We start from the raw sequence: 19,565 nt of genomic DNA, 5'->3' as shown, positions 1-19,565 counted from the left end.
GGGCATGGTGGTGGGCACCTGTAATCCCAGCTACTTGGGAGGCTGAGGCATGAGAATCAGGTGAGCCTGGGAGACAGAGGTTACAGTGAGCAGGGATTGAACCACTGCACTCCAGCCTGGGTGACAGAGCGAGACTCCGTCTCAAAAAAAAAAGAAATAATATTTTTGGAATGATTTGATAGTCATTTAATAAGATACAAAGTTTACTTCATCATTCTTTTATCAGAAAACAGTGCCAATCTCTATATTTGTTTATTTGGATGAGGTTTTTTTTCCATTGCCTTTTGTTTTGTTTTTATAATGGTGTTGTATATGGTAGGTAGGTAGTGGCAGGTAATAATTGTCCTCTATAATCTGATAAAAATAACTACTGTTATAGTTTATTGATAAAATTATTAATTAATTTGTTCAGTTATCAGGGTCCATCTTTCTTCCACTCAGCACTCAGTACCCAGGAATTTAAATAAGGTAAAAATGTAGAATTAGAAGCCAACTTCCTTGCTTGATTGATAAAAGGGAGTGGACTGCCATAGGAGTGGCTGTTGCTGTTGACTTGACTTTATACTTCCTAAAAAGTATGAAGCAGGGCAGGCGTATTGCATAGCATAGGAGGAATTAAGAGTAGCTACCTCCTTCTGTATTTATGTGTTTTATTGCCCCATGTATTTCAAAAACTGCCAACCACAAAAGAGTTGTTGAGCTCATCATTTCCTACCTGAGACCAGCTTACTTGGTGGATGCCACTATGCCTGTTAGACTGTAGAAGTTACTGTTTGAAATAAGTTGATGATTACCAATGTTAAATTATTTTTCTTAGGACCCAATTCTTCGAAGGTCTGGAATGTATACTGTAGCCATGGCTTATTGTGGCTCTGGTAACAACAAAGCAATTCGACGCCTGCTACATGTTGCTGTAAGTACTCTGACCTTTCTTGGGAGTGAGGTGGATGGAAAAGCTTGCAGATGGACAATAAGTGTCTAGGTGACTCCAGCATCCCCAGCACATGACCACCACTAGTGGTCTTAGGTTGTGATTCTCATTTACTGGACCCAACAGGCCATAACCTAGCACTAGGTTCACTTAGCTTTTCAGAAGGATACGGGACGGGATAACAGTCCTATATAAATGGAAGTCCTTAAAGCCATTCAGGTGCAACTTCTAAAATCCTACTGCAAAGAGCACCCTCATTTGTAAGGGACGAGACCTTGTAAGTATGTGTGGCCACCCTAGGATAGGGAAGTCCAGTGAAGAACAGGAACCATTTATTTCTTTTTATGGCCAGTGAAGTTAGCTTCCACATACCCCTAATGGGTGCAGTGGCTCATGCCTGTAATCCCAGCTGCTCTGGAAAGTAAAGTGGACCATGAGCTATAATTATACCACCGCACTCTAGCCTGTACAACAGGGCAAGACCCTATCTCTAAAAACAAACAACCCCCCCACACACACACATCCCGGGACCCCTAAGGGACGTGATCTATTACAGGAGATGCATTGCACAGGAAAGCCAATGCCCATGTTTTCCAAAATGCTTTTTCCACTCATAGTTCTCCTAATCCAAATATAGTTATCAGCAATAAGTAATACTGCCTGGTCACACAGTGGACATTTCACATGTCTTAATAGGTTTTTATCATCATGGTGCTGGGAAAAGGTAAACCAAGGGTACCTTTCTATGCAGAAAGAATTAAAACTATTGTTAACTCCTTTTTCCCAGAGATAATATTTTCCACAATATTTATTAGTAATTAATAAATAATTTTTTTAGCAGTGCAATGTGTTCTAAATGTTCATATTTTGCAAAAGCTATAATGCAGCTGAAATTGTCTTTTTTTTTTTTTTCTTTTTAGAGACTTTGATACAGGGTTTCACTGTCACCCAGGCTGGAGTGCAGTAGCACAATCACAGCTCATTGCAGCCTCAAACTACTGGGTTCAAGCGATCCTCCTCCTACCTCTACTTCCCATGTAGCTAGAACTACAGGCACACACCACCGTGCCTGCCTGATTTTTTAACTTTTTGTGGAGACAGGGTCTTGCTATGTTGGCTAGGCAGATCTCGAACTCCTGGACTCAAGCAATCCTCCTGTTTTGGCCTTAAAAGTGCTGGGATTACAGGTGTGAGCCACTGTGTCTGGGCAATTGAAATAGTCTTAAGAAGTAGCCCTGGGGCCAGGCATGGTGGTGTACGCCTGTAATCCCAGCACTTGGTGTAATCCCAGCACTTGGGAGGCAGTGGTGGGTGGATCACCTGAGGTCAGGAGTTTAAGACCAGCCTGTCCAACATGGTGAAACACCGTCTCCACAAAAAATAAAAAAATTAGCTGGGCATGGTGGCACACGCCTGTAGTCCCAGCTACTTGGGAGCCTGCAGCAGGAGAATCGCTTGAACCCGGGAGGCAGAGGTTGCAGTGAGCCAAGATTGCACCACTATACTGCAGCCTGGGCCACAGAGTGAATTTAAGTAAGAGTGAGATTCTGTCTCAAAGGAGAAAAAAAAAAGAGAGAGAGAGAAGTAACCCTGAATCTTAAACTTTACCAAGCTGTGAAGACTTCTAAGCCCCTGAATTGAAATTTTTCAATAACTTTTTCTAAATTGGGTACAGAAATTTATTCTTCAAAAATACATGTGGCCAGGTGCGGTGACTTATGCCTGTAATCCCAGCACTTTGTGAGGCCAAGGTGGGAGTATCTCCTGAGCTCCAGAAGTTTGAGACCAGACTAGGAAACATAGGGAGACCCTGTCTCTATAAAAATAAAAATACATGTGTCTGTTTTTTGAATGTATTCATTTATTATATTTGTTTAGAGGTGTACAATATAATGTTTTGATATACCTATCAGTAGTGAGGTATACACTCACTATTGAATGTTGCTGACCTCATATCAGTTTGGTCTAGTGATATACTACATGGTATAATATAATCTTAAACTTTTCCCCCTAGGTCAGTGATGTTAATGATGATGTCAGGAGGGCAGCAGTAGAATCACTTGGGTTCATTCTGTTCAGGTAATAACTTCTAACTTCTTATTCTATTCATATTTCATTTTTTTTGGAAATGTTGTCGTCACTACCGAAACTACCAAACAGTAGTTAGTCACTAAACAAAAACTAAATACCTGAGGAGTATATCTGGGTTCAGAGTGAGGACCATTTAATAGCAAGATTAGTACTGTTCATCTGAAAAAGAACAAAGTACATCATGGGATTCTGAGAACCTCTTTGAGAAGTAGTAAAATGATTTAAATATTTCTGTTCATTTTTTGGTAGCATTCTGCTTTTTCATTTAACTTTTTAAATCCAAATAACACATCCAGTACTCCTCTTTGTGTATATTGGTAGTTCAAATGGATATTATCTCTTACATAGGTTTGTAAAGTTTTTGAAGGTCTTTCATGAAAGTGAAAGGTAATAGGTTTTGTTTAAATGCCAGAGTGAAAATTTTTAAGCATTATTTTTTACTTGTAGTCATGGAGCTATCCTTGGCAGTATGATATAGTTGTGTTTAAGAAGTCACATTCTTGGCCGGGCATGGTGGCTCAAGCCTGTAATCCCAGCACTTTGGGAGGCTGAGGCAGGCGGATCATTGGGTCAGGAGTTTGAGATCATCCTGACTAACATGGTGAAACACTGTCTGTACTAAAAATACAAAAAATTAGCCAGGCATGGTGGCACGCACCTGTAGTCTCAGCTACTCGGGAGGCTGAGGCAGGAGAATCGCTTGAACCCGGGAGGCGGAAGTTGCAATGAGCCAAGATCACGCCACTACACTCCAGCCTGGGCGACAGAGTGAGACTCCCTCTCAAAAAAAAAAAAAGGAGTCATATTCTGAACCCATCTGCCTGGGTTGACTCCTGACTCATCTTCTTACTAGCTGAATGATTTTCAGCAGGTTGCTCAACCTCTTTGCACCTCAGTTTCCTTATCTTTAAAATGAGTATAATCGTAATACCCATCTGAGAAGATATTTTTGACAAGTGAATTAATATATCTGTGATGCCCTTAGAGAGGTGTCTGGCACTAGTAAGACTAAGTTTGTATTAATAATGGTAATTGTAGGAGTTGTAGTTGTGGAGTTGGTGGTAGTATTAATAGATGTAATAGTAGTTCTTCCAGTAGTTCTGTCTACTTAGATTCAATCTCAGACATCAGTGTTTCTCTTAGCTAAGATGCAGCCATACCTTGTTTTACCACACTTTGCTTTATTAAGCTTTGCAGATACTGCATTTGTTTAAAAATTGAAGGTTTGCGACAACCCTGCATCAAGCAAGTCTATCAAAACCATTTTTCTAATAGTATGTGCTCATTTCATTTCTCTGTGTCACATTTTGGTAATCCTCACAATATTCCAGACTTTTTCGTTATTATTGTATCTGTTATGGTAATCTGTCATCAGTGATTTTTGATATTACCATTGTAGTTGTTTTGGGACACCATGAACCACACCCATATAAAACAGCAAACTCAATCAATAAATGTGTGTGTTCTGACTGCTCCACACACCGATCATTCCTCCATATCTGTCCCTCTCCTTGGGACTCCCTATTCCCTGAGACACAACAATATTGAAATTAGGCCAATTAATAACCCTACAATGGCCTCTGAGTGCTTAAGTGAAGGAGAGAGTCCTACATTTCTACTTTAAATCAAAAACTAGAAATGGTAAAGCTTAGTGAGGAAGGCATGTCAAAAGCCGATACAGGCCAAAGGTAGGCCTCTTGCATCACAGACAGCCAAGTTGTGAATGCAAAGAAAAAGTTCTTGGAGAAAATTAACAGTGCTACATCAGTGGACACATAAATGATAAGAAAGCGCAACAGGCTTGTTGTTGATAAGGAAAAAGTTGTGCTCTGGAGAGAAGATCAAAGCAGCCAAAACCTTCCCTGAAGCCAAAGCCTAATCCAGAGCAAGACCTTAACTCCTCAGTTCTGGAAAGGCTGAGAGAGGTGAGGAAGCTGCAGAAGAAAAGTTTGAAGCTAGCAGAGAGCTTGGTTCATGAAGTTTGAGGAAAGAAGCTGTCTCCATAATATGGAGGTGCAAGGAGAGGCAGCAAGTGCTGATGCAGAAGCTACAGCAAGTTACCGAGAAGATCTAGCTAAGATCATTGATGAAGGTGGCTACACTAAAAACAGATTTTCCATGTAGACAGAATAGCCTTCTATTTGAAGAAGATGCCATCTAGGACTTTCACAGCTAGAGAGGAGAAGTCAGTTCCTGGTTTCACAGCTTCAGAGGACAGGCTGTTCTTGTCAGAAGCTAATGCAGCAGGTGACTTTAAGTTGAAGCCAATGCTCGTGTATCATTCTGAAAATGCTAGGGCCCTTAAGAATTACGCTAAAGCTATTCTACATGCTCTGTAAATGAAACAACAAAGCCTGGATGACAGCATGTATTAGGGTTCCCTAGAGGGACAGAATTAATAGGAGATATATACACACACACACACACACACACATATATATATGAGTTTATTAAGTATTAACTTACACAATGACAAGGTCCCACAATAGGCTGTCTGCAAGCTTAAGGAGCAAGGAGAGCCACTTTGAGTCTCAAAACTGAAGAACTTGGAGTCCAAAGGTTGAAGGCAGGAAGCGTCCAGCACAGAAGAAGGATGTAGGCTGAGAGGCTGGTCCAGTCTCTCCTTTTCACGTTTTTCTGCCTGCTTTATATTCCCTGAGAGCTGATTAAGTTGTGCCCACTCAGATTAAGGGTGGATCTGCCTTCCCTAGCCCACTGACTCAAATGTTAATCTCCTTCGGCAACACCCTCACAGGCACACCCAGGATCAATACTTTTCATCCTTCAATCCAGTCAAGTTGACACTCAGTATTAACCATCACACAGCACATCTGTATACATGGCATGCTAAATATTTGAAGCCTACTGTTGAGACTTACTGCTCAGAAAAAAGATTCTTTTCAAAATATTACTGCTCATAGACAGTGTACTTGGTCCCCCGTGGGTTCTGATGGAGTTGTACAAGGAGATTAATGTTATTTTTATGCCTTCTAACACAACATCCATTCTGCAGTCCATGGATCGAGGAGTACTTTTTACTTTCAAGTTGTATTATTTAAGTGATTTCTTAAGACTATAGCTGCCATAGGCTGGGCATGGTGGCTCATGCCTGTAATCCCGACACTTTGGGAAGCCAGTGCAGCAGATCACCCAAGGTCAGGAGTTCGAGACCAGCCTGGCCAACATTGTGAAACCCCTGTCTCCAGTGAAACCTTGTGTCTACTAAAAATACAAACCTTAGCTGGACATGGTGGCAGGTGCCTGTAATCCCAGCTACTCGGGAAGCTGAGGCAGGAAAATCTCTTGAATCTGGGAGGTGTAAGTTGCCGGGAGCTGAGATCACGCCATTGCGCTGCATCCTGGATGCAGAGCAAGACTGCATCTCCAAAATATATATAATAAATAAAAAAGACTAGCTTCCGTAGAAAGTGATTCCTCTGATGGCTCTGGGCAAAGTAAATTGCCTTCTGGAAAGGAGTCACCATTCCAGATGCCATAAGAACATTCATGATTCACAGGAGGAAGTCAAAATATCAACATTGGCAGGAATCTAGAAGAAGTTGATTCCATCCCTCATGGATAACTTTGAGGGGTTCAAGGCTTTAGTGGAAGAAGGAATTGCAGAATTGGTGAAAATAACAAGAGAACTAGAATTAGAAATGGAATCTGAAGATGTGACTGAATTGCAGTCTTATGATAAAACATCAATGGCTGAGGAGTTGCTTCTTAGGGATGAGCAAAGAAAGTAGTTTCTTGAGATGGAATCTACTCCTGAAGATGCTGTCAACATTGTTGACATGTTAGGTATAGGAAAAAGTATAAAAGAAGTAATCACTTGCCAGGTCTGACCTGCAGACCCTGGGGGAGCCATGTAGACCCTGGCCGGGTGATAGATAAAAGAAGTTCTCAGACATGGATATCTAGTGGAAGAGCAGGCTAGGAGGCTCCCGGCACTAGGGCCAAAGAGAGTTAGCTGCCCTGATAAGCTGGAGATGCTCGCGTTTATTTAGTACAGATTTAATGAGGAAGGCTTGGAGCAAATACAATTTGTGGGTAATTAACATTGTCGACCCCCTAAATAGAGACCTGTCCTGCACACAAATGATCAAATGATCAAAGGTTAGTTTCTGGAGACAGGAGTAAACAAATTTATCTAGATAAGTTCCTTTACTTTCCCTTGTTATCTAACCCTTGCTCTTAAGAGAATTTAACTGCCTTTAGCTAAATCCTCTTGAAGCTTTTTTAAAACCTCCTGGCCTTCCAAAAAGGTTTGCATCTTTCCCTATAATTTTTATAACTTTTCCCACCACCTTGACTGATTTCCTACATCTCCCCCTTTTCTGTGTTTTGCATCAGGTTTTGTTGATTGAGGAGTACAGATGTGTGCAGCAACAGATTTGTTAGGCATAGCGGTTATAACTCGTTTTCTGGCTTCGCATCCTAGAATTAGTAAATAACATAAGACAAACATGAGTATAATCAGTAACATTCTTTTCCAATCAAGGAGTGACCCCCACCCCCCCCCAGGAGTGGGGATTATCCAGAAGAGATGTTATCGCACATCCTTCCATATGGCTGTCTGTTGGGTTTGTAGATCTACGGTGTTTAGGGATTCTGGAATTTTAGTTTTAAGTTGCCTTACGCCTGCTGTTAAATTATCATGTAAGGTTCCCCAGAGGTGTTGTTTCATCTCATTCCAACTATGTATTGATCGATTCCAAGGTAGAGAGGTGACACAGGTATGCTTATGCTCCCAATCACAGTTTAAGTGCTATCGGAATGCCAGTACATCTTGCCGCTCCCCTACATATTCTAAGGCAACCTCAGGGGCTTGCAGCCTTGCAAGAATCTTTTGATCTATACCCTGCTGTAAGAGAAGTTCATTAGACACATTTTTGGCCAAGTTATCTACAAAGGTAACTGTTTGTATTGATTCAGTAATAGAGTCCACAGCAATACTAGCAGTTGCTAAGATGACTGTGACTGAGACTATACAGGTTATAAGTGTGCCTGTGAATCTTTTGGGTCTGACCTGGTACAGGGCACGTTCTCAGGTGGCAAGAGCAGAGGAACCTTGCCAATCACGTGTAAAATTGGTAGGAATGCTTCAGATTGTCTCCTTAATACCATGACACTAGTAGTATTTAAATTAGATATGTTGTAATTAGTGATGCATGAGGTGAACCAAACCTGTCCCTGCACTCAGGTCACAAACGTGGAGTTTTGGGGTGTAATGGAAATATTGGTTCCCATAAGGAAAACATATGGATGGGTAGTGCAAATCAGTCATTGATCTGTGTGATTATGAATAAAAGTCACAATATAGTTGTTACTGGAATTATGATATGTCTCATACCAGGTGTTAAGGGAGATGCTAAGATGTCCCAGGCACCATAAAATGTCTTGGGGTCGCATGGACTCTACTTGGGGTCTGGGATATCCCATCCCTCCATCGGCCCAAATTATAGGGGAACGGGATGTGGCTACAAAACTGTGATTAATGCCACGATGGATGTGGACATTAGTATGGTTGCTCTGCAAGTGGCAGTGAGGGCTCCAGTCTATGATGTTATAATAGCCTAAGTGGAGTCTACGGGCTTGTCTTCCACGACAGACCTCCCAGCCAAAGTGGAATCTGTTACTTTCCCGGCTACGTTCTTTAGCACAGGAAAGAATGTTGGGGAAAGTGGTGTTGGTTGTATTGCCCAGTTTGAGTCTGCAACCAAGAATGTTAAGGCATTTCCTTTGCCACAATGTAGCCATACTTGAGCTTGGGTGGTATACAGTAAGGGTTAGAACTTTTATAACTAACGCACAGTGGGAGGATAGTGTAGTGATATATAGTGTTATCTGGCACCTTAATCCAATGTGTGCCATTAATGAGGGACCCCAGTGGGGGTAAGTCAGTCCTTCCTAGCCAAGCAGTTACGTTGTTACAGGCTGAGAAGGGGGTGTCTGCCCAAGTAACAGGGCAAAAGAAAAGCAGATCTAAGAGATGAGCCCAATAGAGAGTAGCAGGTGCAAGTTGCAGGCAGATGAGAAAATAAGAAGGGTTAATACCCTACGAGAGTTGCAATGTACAACAGAAAGCATAGCAAGGAACCAGTTATCTGGAGTGAATGGTGTCTGTGTCTGGAGCAGGATTTGCTCAACCTTCTGAGTTGTCTTCTTCAGCATCCCCCAGGTAATGTCCGGGACTCATGTCATCCTAGGAAGCCGCGTCGTCCAGGGCTGCGGGTCCTGCAGGGACAAGTCCTTCATTTCTGGTACCGGGTTGGGTCCTAGCCACGCCATGTTATGATTTGATGTGTCGTGCTAGAATCCAGAGAGGACCTGAGGGGGTATGAACACAAGCATATCCTCTTCCCCATGTTAGCAAATCATTTGGACTACACCATACATTACTATTTACATTTTTCCATTAAACTGCAGGTTTTATGTCTTGAGAGGTTTTAGCAAAGTGCTTTTCTATGGCTGATTGAAATTTATCATCTAAATTTTAAAAATTAAGGGTAGATAAGGCTTGTGCCAATAGTGTTGCCAGGTTCTTACTGATATTCCCCCTTTTTTGTTTTTTTGAGTGTATTTTTAAGAGTGGAATGGATATGTTTTACTATGGCCTGTCCTTAGGGGTTATTTGAGATGCCTGTGGAATGTTGGATGTTGCACGTGTGACAAAATTTTTGAAATTGTGAGCTGGCATAAGCTGGGCCACTATCAGTTTTAATTTTTTGGGCCGCCCCATAAACTCAAAAGTTAAGAGAAGATGTTTAATAATATGTTGGGTGGACTCTCCAGAAAAGTATGTGCGCTAATTAAGTGAGAATTGGCGTCAATGGATACATGTACATATCTTAGTTTTATAAATTTAGGGACATGAGTAACATCTGTTTGCCATAACTGATTAGGTTCTAGTCCTCTAGGGTTAACACCTGTTGAAGGAGGGGAGGTGCCTGTGAGCTGGCAATCTGGACATTGCAGGATAATTTCTTTAGTCTTTGGGTGAGTTTAAATTGTTTTGTTAAATTTCTCCAATTTTGGTGGAAAAATTGATGAAATTGGGTGGCTTGGTCAAGCAGTGACGTCATAACTTGCAGATCTGCTTGTTCATTGCCATAAGCCAATGGACCAGACAGTGAGCTGTGGGCTCGAATATGTGTGATAAAAATAGGATGTGTATGTTGATCCAGCAATTGCTAAGTCTAAGAAAAAGTGCACACAGGGTGGGCTCGAGAGTGGACTTGAGAGCTGTTTCAAGGTTCTGCAATAAATAGAGTAAGCAGAGTCACTAACAATATTGATGAGCTGAACAGAAAAAGTTTCCAGGGCCAGTATTAAGGCTCCTCCAACCTTAGCGCTCTAAGTGCTAGTAAATCCAGAGTGAGTAAAGGAGTTGTGTGGTTTCTACCAAATTGCCACTTTTCCATTTTTACCAGAACTATCAGTAAGAAGCATACTGACTTACTAATTCTTTGAAAACAAATTTAGAACTTATATCTAACAACCCCTCCCCTTGTATTTCCTTACAGCTTTCTTTTCAAACTTTTTAAACAAGACTTGGCCTAGTTGTTTTGCTTGATTTTCCAAAAGAAGAAGCTTCTCTGGATAAGGTGGAGGATAGTTAAGGGAAGTTTTAGTAAGTGCTGTTTTTATGAGCCTCTGCATCAACTTACGGTTGCATGGTATGACACAGCACCCAACAAGGATAAGTACCTGTTACGACTGTGAGGGAAATAAGAATTGAGGCTATTATTCCTTTCCATTTACCAGACTACTTTTCTAGCCATCCTATAAAGGGGTCATTTACCCCTGAGTTGCTGGCTAACTCATTGGATAGAGCAGTCAGACCTTGCAATGCCTGTGTTATACTTCCATTGGGGAGGTGTTTGGGATGAAGGTGCAACATTGAGTTTTAATCATGATGCAAACTCCTCCTCTTTCTGCTAATACCATGTCTAAGGCTATCTTATTTTCCCAAGCCTTCTGACTAGTAGCCCCTAATTGTTCAGCTATTCCTTTAACAGCATCTCTAGTGTAGTTAATAAATCGCTGTTGGTTGTAATAGATGTAGTTTATCCAATCTACATTTTTTTAATTGTCACCCACCAAAATATTGACTCAAATACTGCAGCTATTTGATTGGGGTTTTAAATTGATCTTGTATTCCCTGTGGGACTCTTAATTGTGTCTAAATAGACATGAGAGTCGAGAGACCCATAAGGGGCTTCTCTCACTTTACGATGTCTTATTTTTCCTTCCTCTGGTTGATGAAATGCCAGGGTGAAAGGGATAGCCAGCTGGACTAAGCACAAGTGCCACTCCAGTTATTTGACAGAGTGTCCAGTAAAGGTTCACCACAATACCACCACACATCCGCTCGGGGATGTACAAGGGCTGACTGATTGATAAGCTCTTGAAAATTATTAAGCTCACTGCATCCCTTCAGGTCTCCAAGGAACATCCCTTCAGGTCTCCAAGTTTCCTCCCTGTCGTGAGAGACACGAAGTGAACTTAGTGTTGGGAGACGGAAGCTGGATGGCCCTCAGGGGCTGACCTGCAGCCTGCCGGACTTCAGGATATAGCAGAGAGAGAGCTTGGCATGACTTACTACTCCAGGCTGTAGAATCCGGGAAAAGAGCTACCATGCAACCCACGCCTGGTCAACGGGAGGACCACTTTAGTGGAAAGGGGACCGTCTGGGCCTCTGGCCTGCCCTGTGCACAAGTATAACAATTGTTTTTGCTTAATATGTGGACAGAATATTTGATCCATTCCAACCAGGCATTTGCTTCTTGGTATCCTGTCTTAATTGCCAAAGTTTGTTTTAACTCTTTAACTTCTATGATCCTCTAGTAAAATGAATGTATGGTTTTAGGAAATTACAAAAACCAGTTGGGGCAGTCCATCCTTGATCTTTAGTGGTCCACAGAACGTTGGACCAACTACGGCATAAAAGCTCTACATCTCGGGTGGGAGGGGAGGCAAGACTCCTGGTTGACACTGGGGTCTTTATCGAAATCTCCCCAAATTAAATGGTCCCAATTTACTAATGCCCAGTCTGTGGAGAGTCAGGAGGGACAAAGATACTTTTCTGAAGTAGAGATCTGTCTTTGACTTGGCAAGTCCCCACAGCATATAACAAGGCAAGCATTAAATGCAACAGTTTGAGGCAAAATTGACTAGATGGTCAGCAGTAGAGTGAGGAAAGAAGAAAGAGTAATAGAATAGATGAAAGAGAGTTAAATTTTTGTCAGCTTTAGTTTCCTAGGGTTTTCCCCTGGGATTATGGCCAACGACTCTGGAGCGGGTGGCGCTTTCTTGACTCGGGTGCGATGAATCCATCCCTTTTTCTCTGTACAAACAGCAGTCTCGGTGGTTAGCAGCACAAGGTAGGGTCCTTCCCAGGCTGGCTCAAGTTTTCCTTCTTTCCACCCTTTGATGAGAACGTGATCTTTAGGCTGGTGCTTGTTTACCGGAAATTCTAGGGGTGGTACCTGTGCTAAAAGACTTTTAGTTTTGAAGGAAAGGAAAGTGGAAGATAAACCAAGTATATAATTTCTAAGAAGCTGATCTTTTGTTTTAGATGTGGGGACATTAGCAGTGGACTTTATAGTCCTAGGTGCCTTCTTACTGAGAGATTTCCTTTAGCACCTATTTTTATTAGTTTTTAGATGACTGAAAGTCAGACACCATTTTATGTTTGACAGTGCTTCCTATATGATTTTTATACCAGAAAAGCTAAATTTCACCTTTATATTAGTGTGTTATTAATGTTAAACTTAGTTTTAATAAAACTTTGTAGACATACTTATTCAATTTTTAATGGCTGACCATAGGTAAGATTTTTATAGACTCTTTTTAACCTTTTATAATTTTTGTTAAAGAGCACGTTAGTGCTTTAAGAAAAACCTGTTGTGCTTTTATTTTAATGTCCAGTTCATAGGAAAACTGGATGATACCTCTTTAACTTTAGCCAGTAGGTTTACACACAGAATTTCCTTTACAATTAACGTTTCAAAACTTGTTTAAACCTTTAAAACAAAATATTTGTTTACTTTTTTAACCTTTTAATGTAGGTAAAAATCCACATTCTTATGCCTCCTTATAATCCTTTTACCAAAGGTATATTTTACTTTCTTTCTACACCTTGCACATAAACTGTTTCTTCAATAGTTTTACATTCAGGAGACCTTATTACTTTTAAATTATAAAACATTTCTTGCATAAAGTCCCTTTTGTAACTTTTTTCACGACTTTCACAGACAATTCTTCGACATGCCTCAACTTTCTGTCTTGTTGCAAACATCCCTTTCTTTAAACAACCAGTTAATTTATTTTAGGACAAGAATTTACCATATAACATTCTTTTTACATAAATTCCCCGCCCCCCCCCTTTTTCTTTTTCCCTAAAGATAATAACCATTCTTTTCCAAAGCGAACTTCCTTTACTTCTGTGGACTAGACTGCCTAAGGCCATAAGATTAGAAGTTAGGATAATACATATTACACTGTTAACTTTTAGCAAACTTTACTTTTGTTGAAAACCTTGTAAGTTTGGGATTTCAATTATCCTTTCTGTTAATAAGACCTTGTTTAGTCCAAATTAACTTAGAATTGGTATAGAGGGTTCCTTCCAGGTTCTGTAAGTATTTTAAGGCTTGTCTGAGTGGAAACAGCTTGCAGGTTTGAGCAGACCAATTATTAGGCAATTTTCCTAACTGCTTTTACAAGAGTTTCCCTATCAATTACTGATTACCTATTGTGTCTTTTTCCCTCAGTCACCGGGGAGGAACTGTTTGTGTCCAGAAGGGAGTTCTTCCTAGGTCTGGTCAGACTTTTGTATGGTAATTAATTAAGATTTAGACTCCCTGTTAGGAAACTTGCTGGGTTTAAGGAATGATTAATGTGGTTAATGTTAAATCATCTTTTTCTAACAGAATAGCCCCATGCTTTAAGATTTTTGAGTTAGTAAGCTACGTTTTTGCTTTTTTTTTTTTTTTTTTTTTTTCTACTTAGGATAGTTCTGAACTGGTTAGGTGTGTTCACAATGAGGTTTCCTCTAAAAGCTATTTTTCTACTTTCTTCTGGTAGCAAAGCAGTTGCCGCTACAGATTAAATGCATTTAGGCCATCCGCAGGTTACTTGATTAAGGAGTTTTGATAGGAAAGCTACGGGTTTTCAGTGGCCTCAGTGCTTTCAGGCTACGCCCTTGTTTACCCTGACAACAAGGTGGTATTGGAGGGTTACAGGATCATGTAGAAGATCTTCAATTATCAATTATAGGTTTTTAATTTATCCTGGCTTTTAAAGGAATAGGGTACGCTGTTTTCTCTTTACTACTTCTATCTCTCTGTCTCTTTGACTTTCTGTCTCTCTCTTTCTCTTTGACTCCCTCTTTGTCTCTCTCTCTCTCTCTGACTCCCTCTTTGTCTCTCTCTCTTCCTGTCTCTCTCCCTCCCTCTCTCCTCTTTGCTGTTTTTTTCCCTGCCTCTGCCAGCCACTTATGCTGCTGTTCTCCCCTCTCCTTCCCCTTCCTCTAGGGGAGGGACCAGCGAGAGTAGAGCTACTCTTTCTTCTCCTGAAAAGAGGATGCCCAAGGTGGCCATTAACTCGACCCAAGTGTAAAACTGAGGTCCTAAAAATGGGTCAATTTGGTCTGCCATTCTGTAAGGGTCATCTTGTAGCGGTTTAAGCTCCTTTTTAAAATTCTGGACTTCCGAACCGTTTAGGGGAGCATTTACAAAGCCAAGGCCCCCCCCACACACTCCTTGTGGTAACTCTCAAAGGCAAGAAGATTGGGGCTGATCTCTTAGGTACGGAGGGAAATGGGAAATTCTGAATATCTTTTTTACATTGTTCTACCTCACACTGGAGTCCTTTTAGAGAGGGGTATTTAGGTTGGGAGGGAACAGGCTGATGGGATGGTAATTCCTAAGAGTCAGGGTTATAAGGAGGAAAGATAACGTTGAGTAGAGAGGGAATTTGGAATGGGATCTGAGGCAGCAGTGGGGCTGTCTGAGGGGAAAGATTGGGGACACCGAATGGGAGAAGATAGTCTAGGGAATCCCATGCGCTGGAATTTTTAGGCATGAGAGCTGGTTCCTCTGACCTTTCATTTTGAGGTACCAGATTGGGTTCTTCCCTATTTGTTTTTAAAGGAAAAAGGAGGGCAGGTCTTTGCCCCCGACAAAGGGCATAGCCTAGCTCTTCTTGAGACACTGGACCTTTATCATTAACATATCGGATTAGAGGCTGACATGTTACATCCTCATTCGACCAAACTTTGGTCAGAAGGTTGAGGGTTTGAGGATGGGTCCCTGAGTCCAAATAAAACAGCAATATTGTTATCATTTGTTGCTTTTTCCTATGTTTAGTCCTTTCATTCTCCTTCCAATGTTTTAGCATGAGGGGGCTATCGAGGGGGATATCTTTGTTACCATCTTTATCTCCCTTGCTCCCTGTCTTGCTTGGGGTATTTCCCTATCTTGATGGTTTTGGGGTAAGGTTCAAGGTTCAATTTCCCTTTCTGGAAATTTCTTGCCTTTTGGGGTGAGGCTCAGCTTCCCCACTGGAAATTTCTTGCCTTTTCTACTACTGGAGGTTTGTGTGAGGTTCCGTCCCCTGAAATGGGGATGTCTTGCCTCTTTTTAACCTCTAAGCCACGCTGACCAAGCAGTGCTTCACCCCCTTCACCCCTTGCGGCTTTCTTATCTTGGTCCTGACCACCAAGGAAATACTTCAGCGGCTCCCACGGCTTCTCCTTCCTTGGTCTGTGCACAGAGTCGTTGCTGTGGTATGTGAGAATCCTTTAAGCTAGGTTGCTGGCCAGTTTTTTATTTCTTATTTTTTTCCACGTTTCTGAGAGCTGGGGTTATTCCTCGAACTGGGTGGGTCTTGATTTCTCACCCCTGAGGCCACCGCAAGGGGACAGGGCATGCCTCCTCACGAGAGAGAACCAGAGACCATCCTCGGAGGGGAATGCAATCATGGGCAAGCTCCCTAATTGTTACATATAAAGTTTCGGTGCCTCAAAAGGAATAGCACTCAAATATAAAATTTTCTTTTTAATTCTCAACAAGGCAAGTTACTTCTATAGAAGGGTGCGCACTTACAGATGGAGCAATGGTGAGCACACACTTGGACAAGGGAGGGGAAAGGGTTCTTATCCCTGACACACGTGGCCCCTGCTGCTGTGTCGTTCCCCTGTTGGCCAGGGTTAGACCGCACAGGCTAAACTAATTCTCATTGGCTAATTTAAAGAGAATGACGGGGTGAGTGCTTTGGCGGGAGTCAGGGCAGAGCAGGTAGCAGGTAATTGGAATGAGTTAATGGTGGACCAGGTGATTGGAATGAGTCAGGGTGGGGCAGGTAATCGGAATGAGTCAGGGTGGAGTAGGTAATCAAAAAAGGTTGCTTTACAAGGAAGTTTAAAAGTAGAAGGCAACGAATTGAACGTACTGACATATTAATTCTTTGGAAAGAAATTTAGAACTCATATCTAACACAACAGTTTGCATTAGGTCCCTTAATTGAGCCTGCAAAACCGAGTCTCCGCTAGCTTTAAGCAGCTGTTCCAATACTTTTATATACTGTTGCCATTGAGTTGATAACTGTTGTCCCATGATGAAACCCTAGCCTGAACAATCCCCTCAAACTTGGAATGGGCACCAATGACTTACTGACTGCGTAGTCTCTTTGCCTTCATTTTCGAGGGTTCCCCTGCCATCCGTTGCAACATTCCTCACAGGGAGAACCACCTGCGGAGTCTGTCCTGCGATGGATGAAAGAAGTTCTCAGACACAGATATCCAGTGAAAAGCAGGTTAGGGGGCTGCTGGCACTAGGGGCTGAAGAGAGTTAGCCACCCTGATAAACCAGAGACACTTGCATTTGTTTAGCACAGATTTAATGAGAAAGGCTTGGAGCAAACACATTTTGTGGGTAATTAACATTGTTGACCCCCCAAGTAGAGAGCTGTCCTGCACACAAATGATCAAAAGTTAGTTTCTGGAGACAGGAATAAACAAATTTATCTAGATAAGTTCCTTTACATTCCCTTGTTATCTAACCCTTGCTATCTTGTTATCTAACTGCCTTCAGCTAAATCCTCTTTTGAAGCTTTTGCAAAACTCCCGGCCTTCCAGAAAGGTTTGCATCTTTCCCTATAATTTTTATAACTTTTCCCACCACCCTGACTGATCTACAATCACTTCCAAGATTAGGCTGTAGCAAAAAATTAATGAAAAGAAATATAGTTGAAATCACAACAAAGAATTGGGGAATATTTAGTAGTTGATAGAGTAGCAGCAGAGTTCGAGAGGATTGACTACACTTTTGAAAGAAATTCTGTTGTTGGTAGAATACCATCAAACAGCATCTTATGCTACAGAGAAATCTTTTGTGAAAGGAGAAGCTAATGTGGCAGACTTCATTGTCTTGTTTTAAGAAATTGCCACAGCCACCCCAGCTTTCCACAACCACTACCCTGACCAGTCAGCAGCCATCAACATCAGGAGAAGACATTCTACCAGCATAAAGATGAATATGCACTGAGAGCTCAGATGGTCAGTAGTACTTTTTAGCAATAGAGGTTGTTGGGTTGTTTGTTTTTTAAATACAGAGGGTCTTGCTCTGCTGCCCAGGCTGGAGTGCGGTGGTGTGGTCATTGCTCAGAGGCATACTTGAGCTGGTTGAGCTTGGGTTGAGGCAAAACTGTAGAGTAGCAGAGATTACAGGCACTCACCACGATCCCTGGCTAATTTTGGTTTGTTTGTTTTGTGAAGACAGTGTCTCACTCTGTTGCCCAGGCTCATCTTGAACTCTGGCCTTAGGAGATCCTCCTGTTTCCACCTCCCAAAGTGCTAGGATTATAGGCATGAGCCACCCATTGGGTCTGGCTATGTTTTTTAACTGAGGTATATACATTTTTTTTGGATATAATGGTGTTGCACACTTAATAGGCCCTAGTATAGTGTAAACATAACTTTTATATGCCCTGGGAAACCAAAAAGTTAGTGTGACTCTCTTTACTGCTACACTGTCTTTATTGCGGTAGTCTAGAACCAAACCCACAATACCTTTGAGGTATGCCTGTCCTTTATCTTAAAGAATAAAGTTAAAAGTACAGTTGACCCTTGAACAATACGGGAGTTAGCATCACTGACCCCACAACCCTTATACTGTCGAAAATTCACGTATAACTTTTGACTCCCCCAAAACTTAACTACTCATAGCCTACTATTGATCAGAAGCCTTGCAGATAACATAGTCAATTAACATATAATTTTTATGTTATATGTATTATATACTATATTCTTACAGTAAGGTAGGCTAGAGAAAAGAAAATTATTAAGAAAATCATAAGGAAGAGAAAACACCTGTCTTCACTATTAAGTGCAAGTGGATCATCAGAAAGGTCTTTACCCCGTTGTCTTCACATTGTGTTGGTGGAGGAGGAAGAGGAGAGGTTGGTCTTGCTGTCTCAGTGGTGGTAGAGGTGGAGGAGGTAGAAGGGGAGCAGAAGAGGTAGGTAAACTCAGTGTAATTTTTAGTGAAAAAAAAAATTACATAGTAGGGGGCCTGCACATTTCAAGCTCATGTTGTTCAAGACTCACTATTATATAGATACTGCCTGTTATAGCTTATTTGTCATGAAATTACACAGTAAGTTGCTAAAGTGCATGTTAGATGAGTCATACCTCTTATGTCCTTTTAAACTTTAGAAGAGATTTTCTACCCCAGGTTCCCTGGGAGTGAATCTTTGTTATAAAAATTGTATGGAAATCCAACAGATAATTTCTTGAACATCCATTATGAACTAGGTACAGAGTCTTCTCCATAATGTCCCAGATAGGAAGTCATCCATCAACTACAAACTATAAAATATTTTTTTCCTATCGTGGATGGAAATGTTGAATAAAACAGAACAAAACACAGACCCATATAGCATGGTATTTCTTCTTACACCAGTTTTCTTGAATACAGTTGTTAAGCAAATACTAGTCTTCACTGTGTTATCCTCTAACTCTCTTTTTGCCAGCTTTTTCATAAAGACACTAGACAATTTTCACAAATTCCTTATGACATAATATTTACCCAAGTCTGCTAGTCTAGCGCCTCTAAACAGGTGATGTAACTTATTGCGCCTGATTGTTTCTTATGTTATACTTTTCATAGAAGTGTCCAGTGTTCTTCGAGGCCTCTTCTGAGATCTGGCAAAACCTATGTGTATTAACCTATTCTGCATTTTGTCAAAAAATCTACCACAGACTCCACACTTTGAACTTCCTGAACCCTCTCTCTTCTTTTCTCTTTTAAAATATTGGAATACTTCATCATTTACATTCTTTTTGTACATTGCCATTTTCTGTTTTTCTTCCAAAATTTGGTTTCTTGTCAAAGAACTAGATAATTTTAGTATGGAAAGTATATTCTTCCAGGTGTACCCTTAGTATCTCTTGTAAAGCATCCTACTCATGTTTGACTCTTATGTTGTTTTGTTTCTTGTCATTTGTTAATTTTTTCTATTGTCAGTGACTTTATAT

General features: G+C 41.2%; 1 protein-coding gene across 1 annotated transcript in view; it reads left to right on the top strand.

Moving 5' to 3' along the window:
* The window catches only part of PSMD1 (proteasome 26S subunit, non-ATPase 1), a 123,919-nt gene that overhangs the window by 30,365 nt on the left and 73,989 nt on the right, over positions 1–19,565 (top strand). The window contains exons 15-16 of the mRNA XM_010362001.2: positions 818–913; positions 2,946–3,010. Coding sequence (XP_010360303.1) covers positions 818–913; positions 2,946–3,010 — 161 coding nt within the window. The remainder of the gene's footprint in view (positions 1–817; positions 914–2,945; positions 3,011–19,565) is intronic.

This window comes from Rhinopithecus roxellana, chromosome 14 (genome assembly GCF_007565055.1).
Source record: "Rhinopithecus roxellana isolate Shanxi Qingling chromosome 14, ASM756505v1, whole genome shotgun sequence".
Classification (NCBI taxonomy): domain Eukaryota; kingdom Metazoa; phylum Chordata; class Mammalia; order Primates; family Cercopithecidae; genus Rhinopithecus; species Rhinopithecus roxellana.
This window is presented reverse-complemented; position numbering and strand designations above follow the sequence as displayed.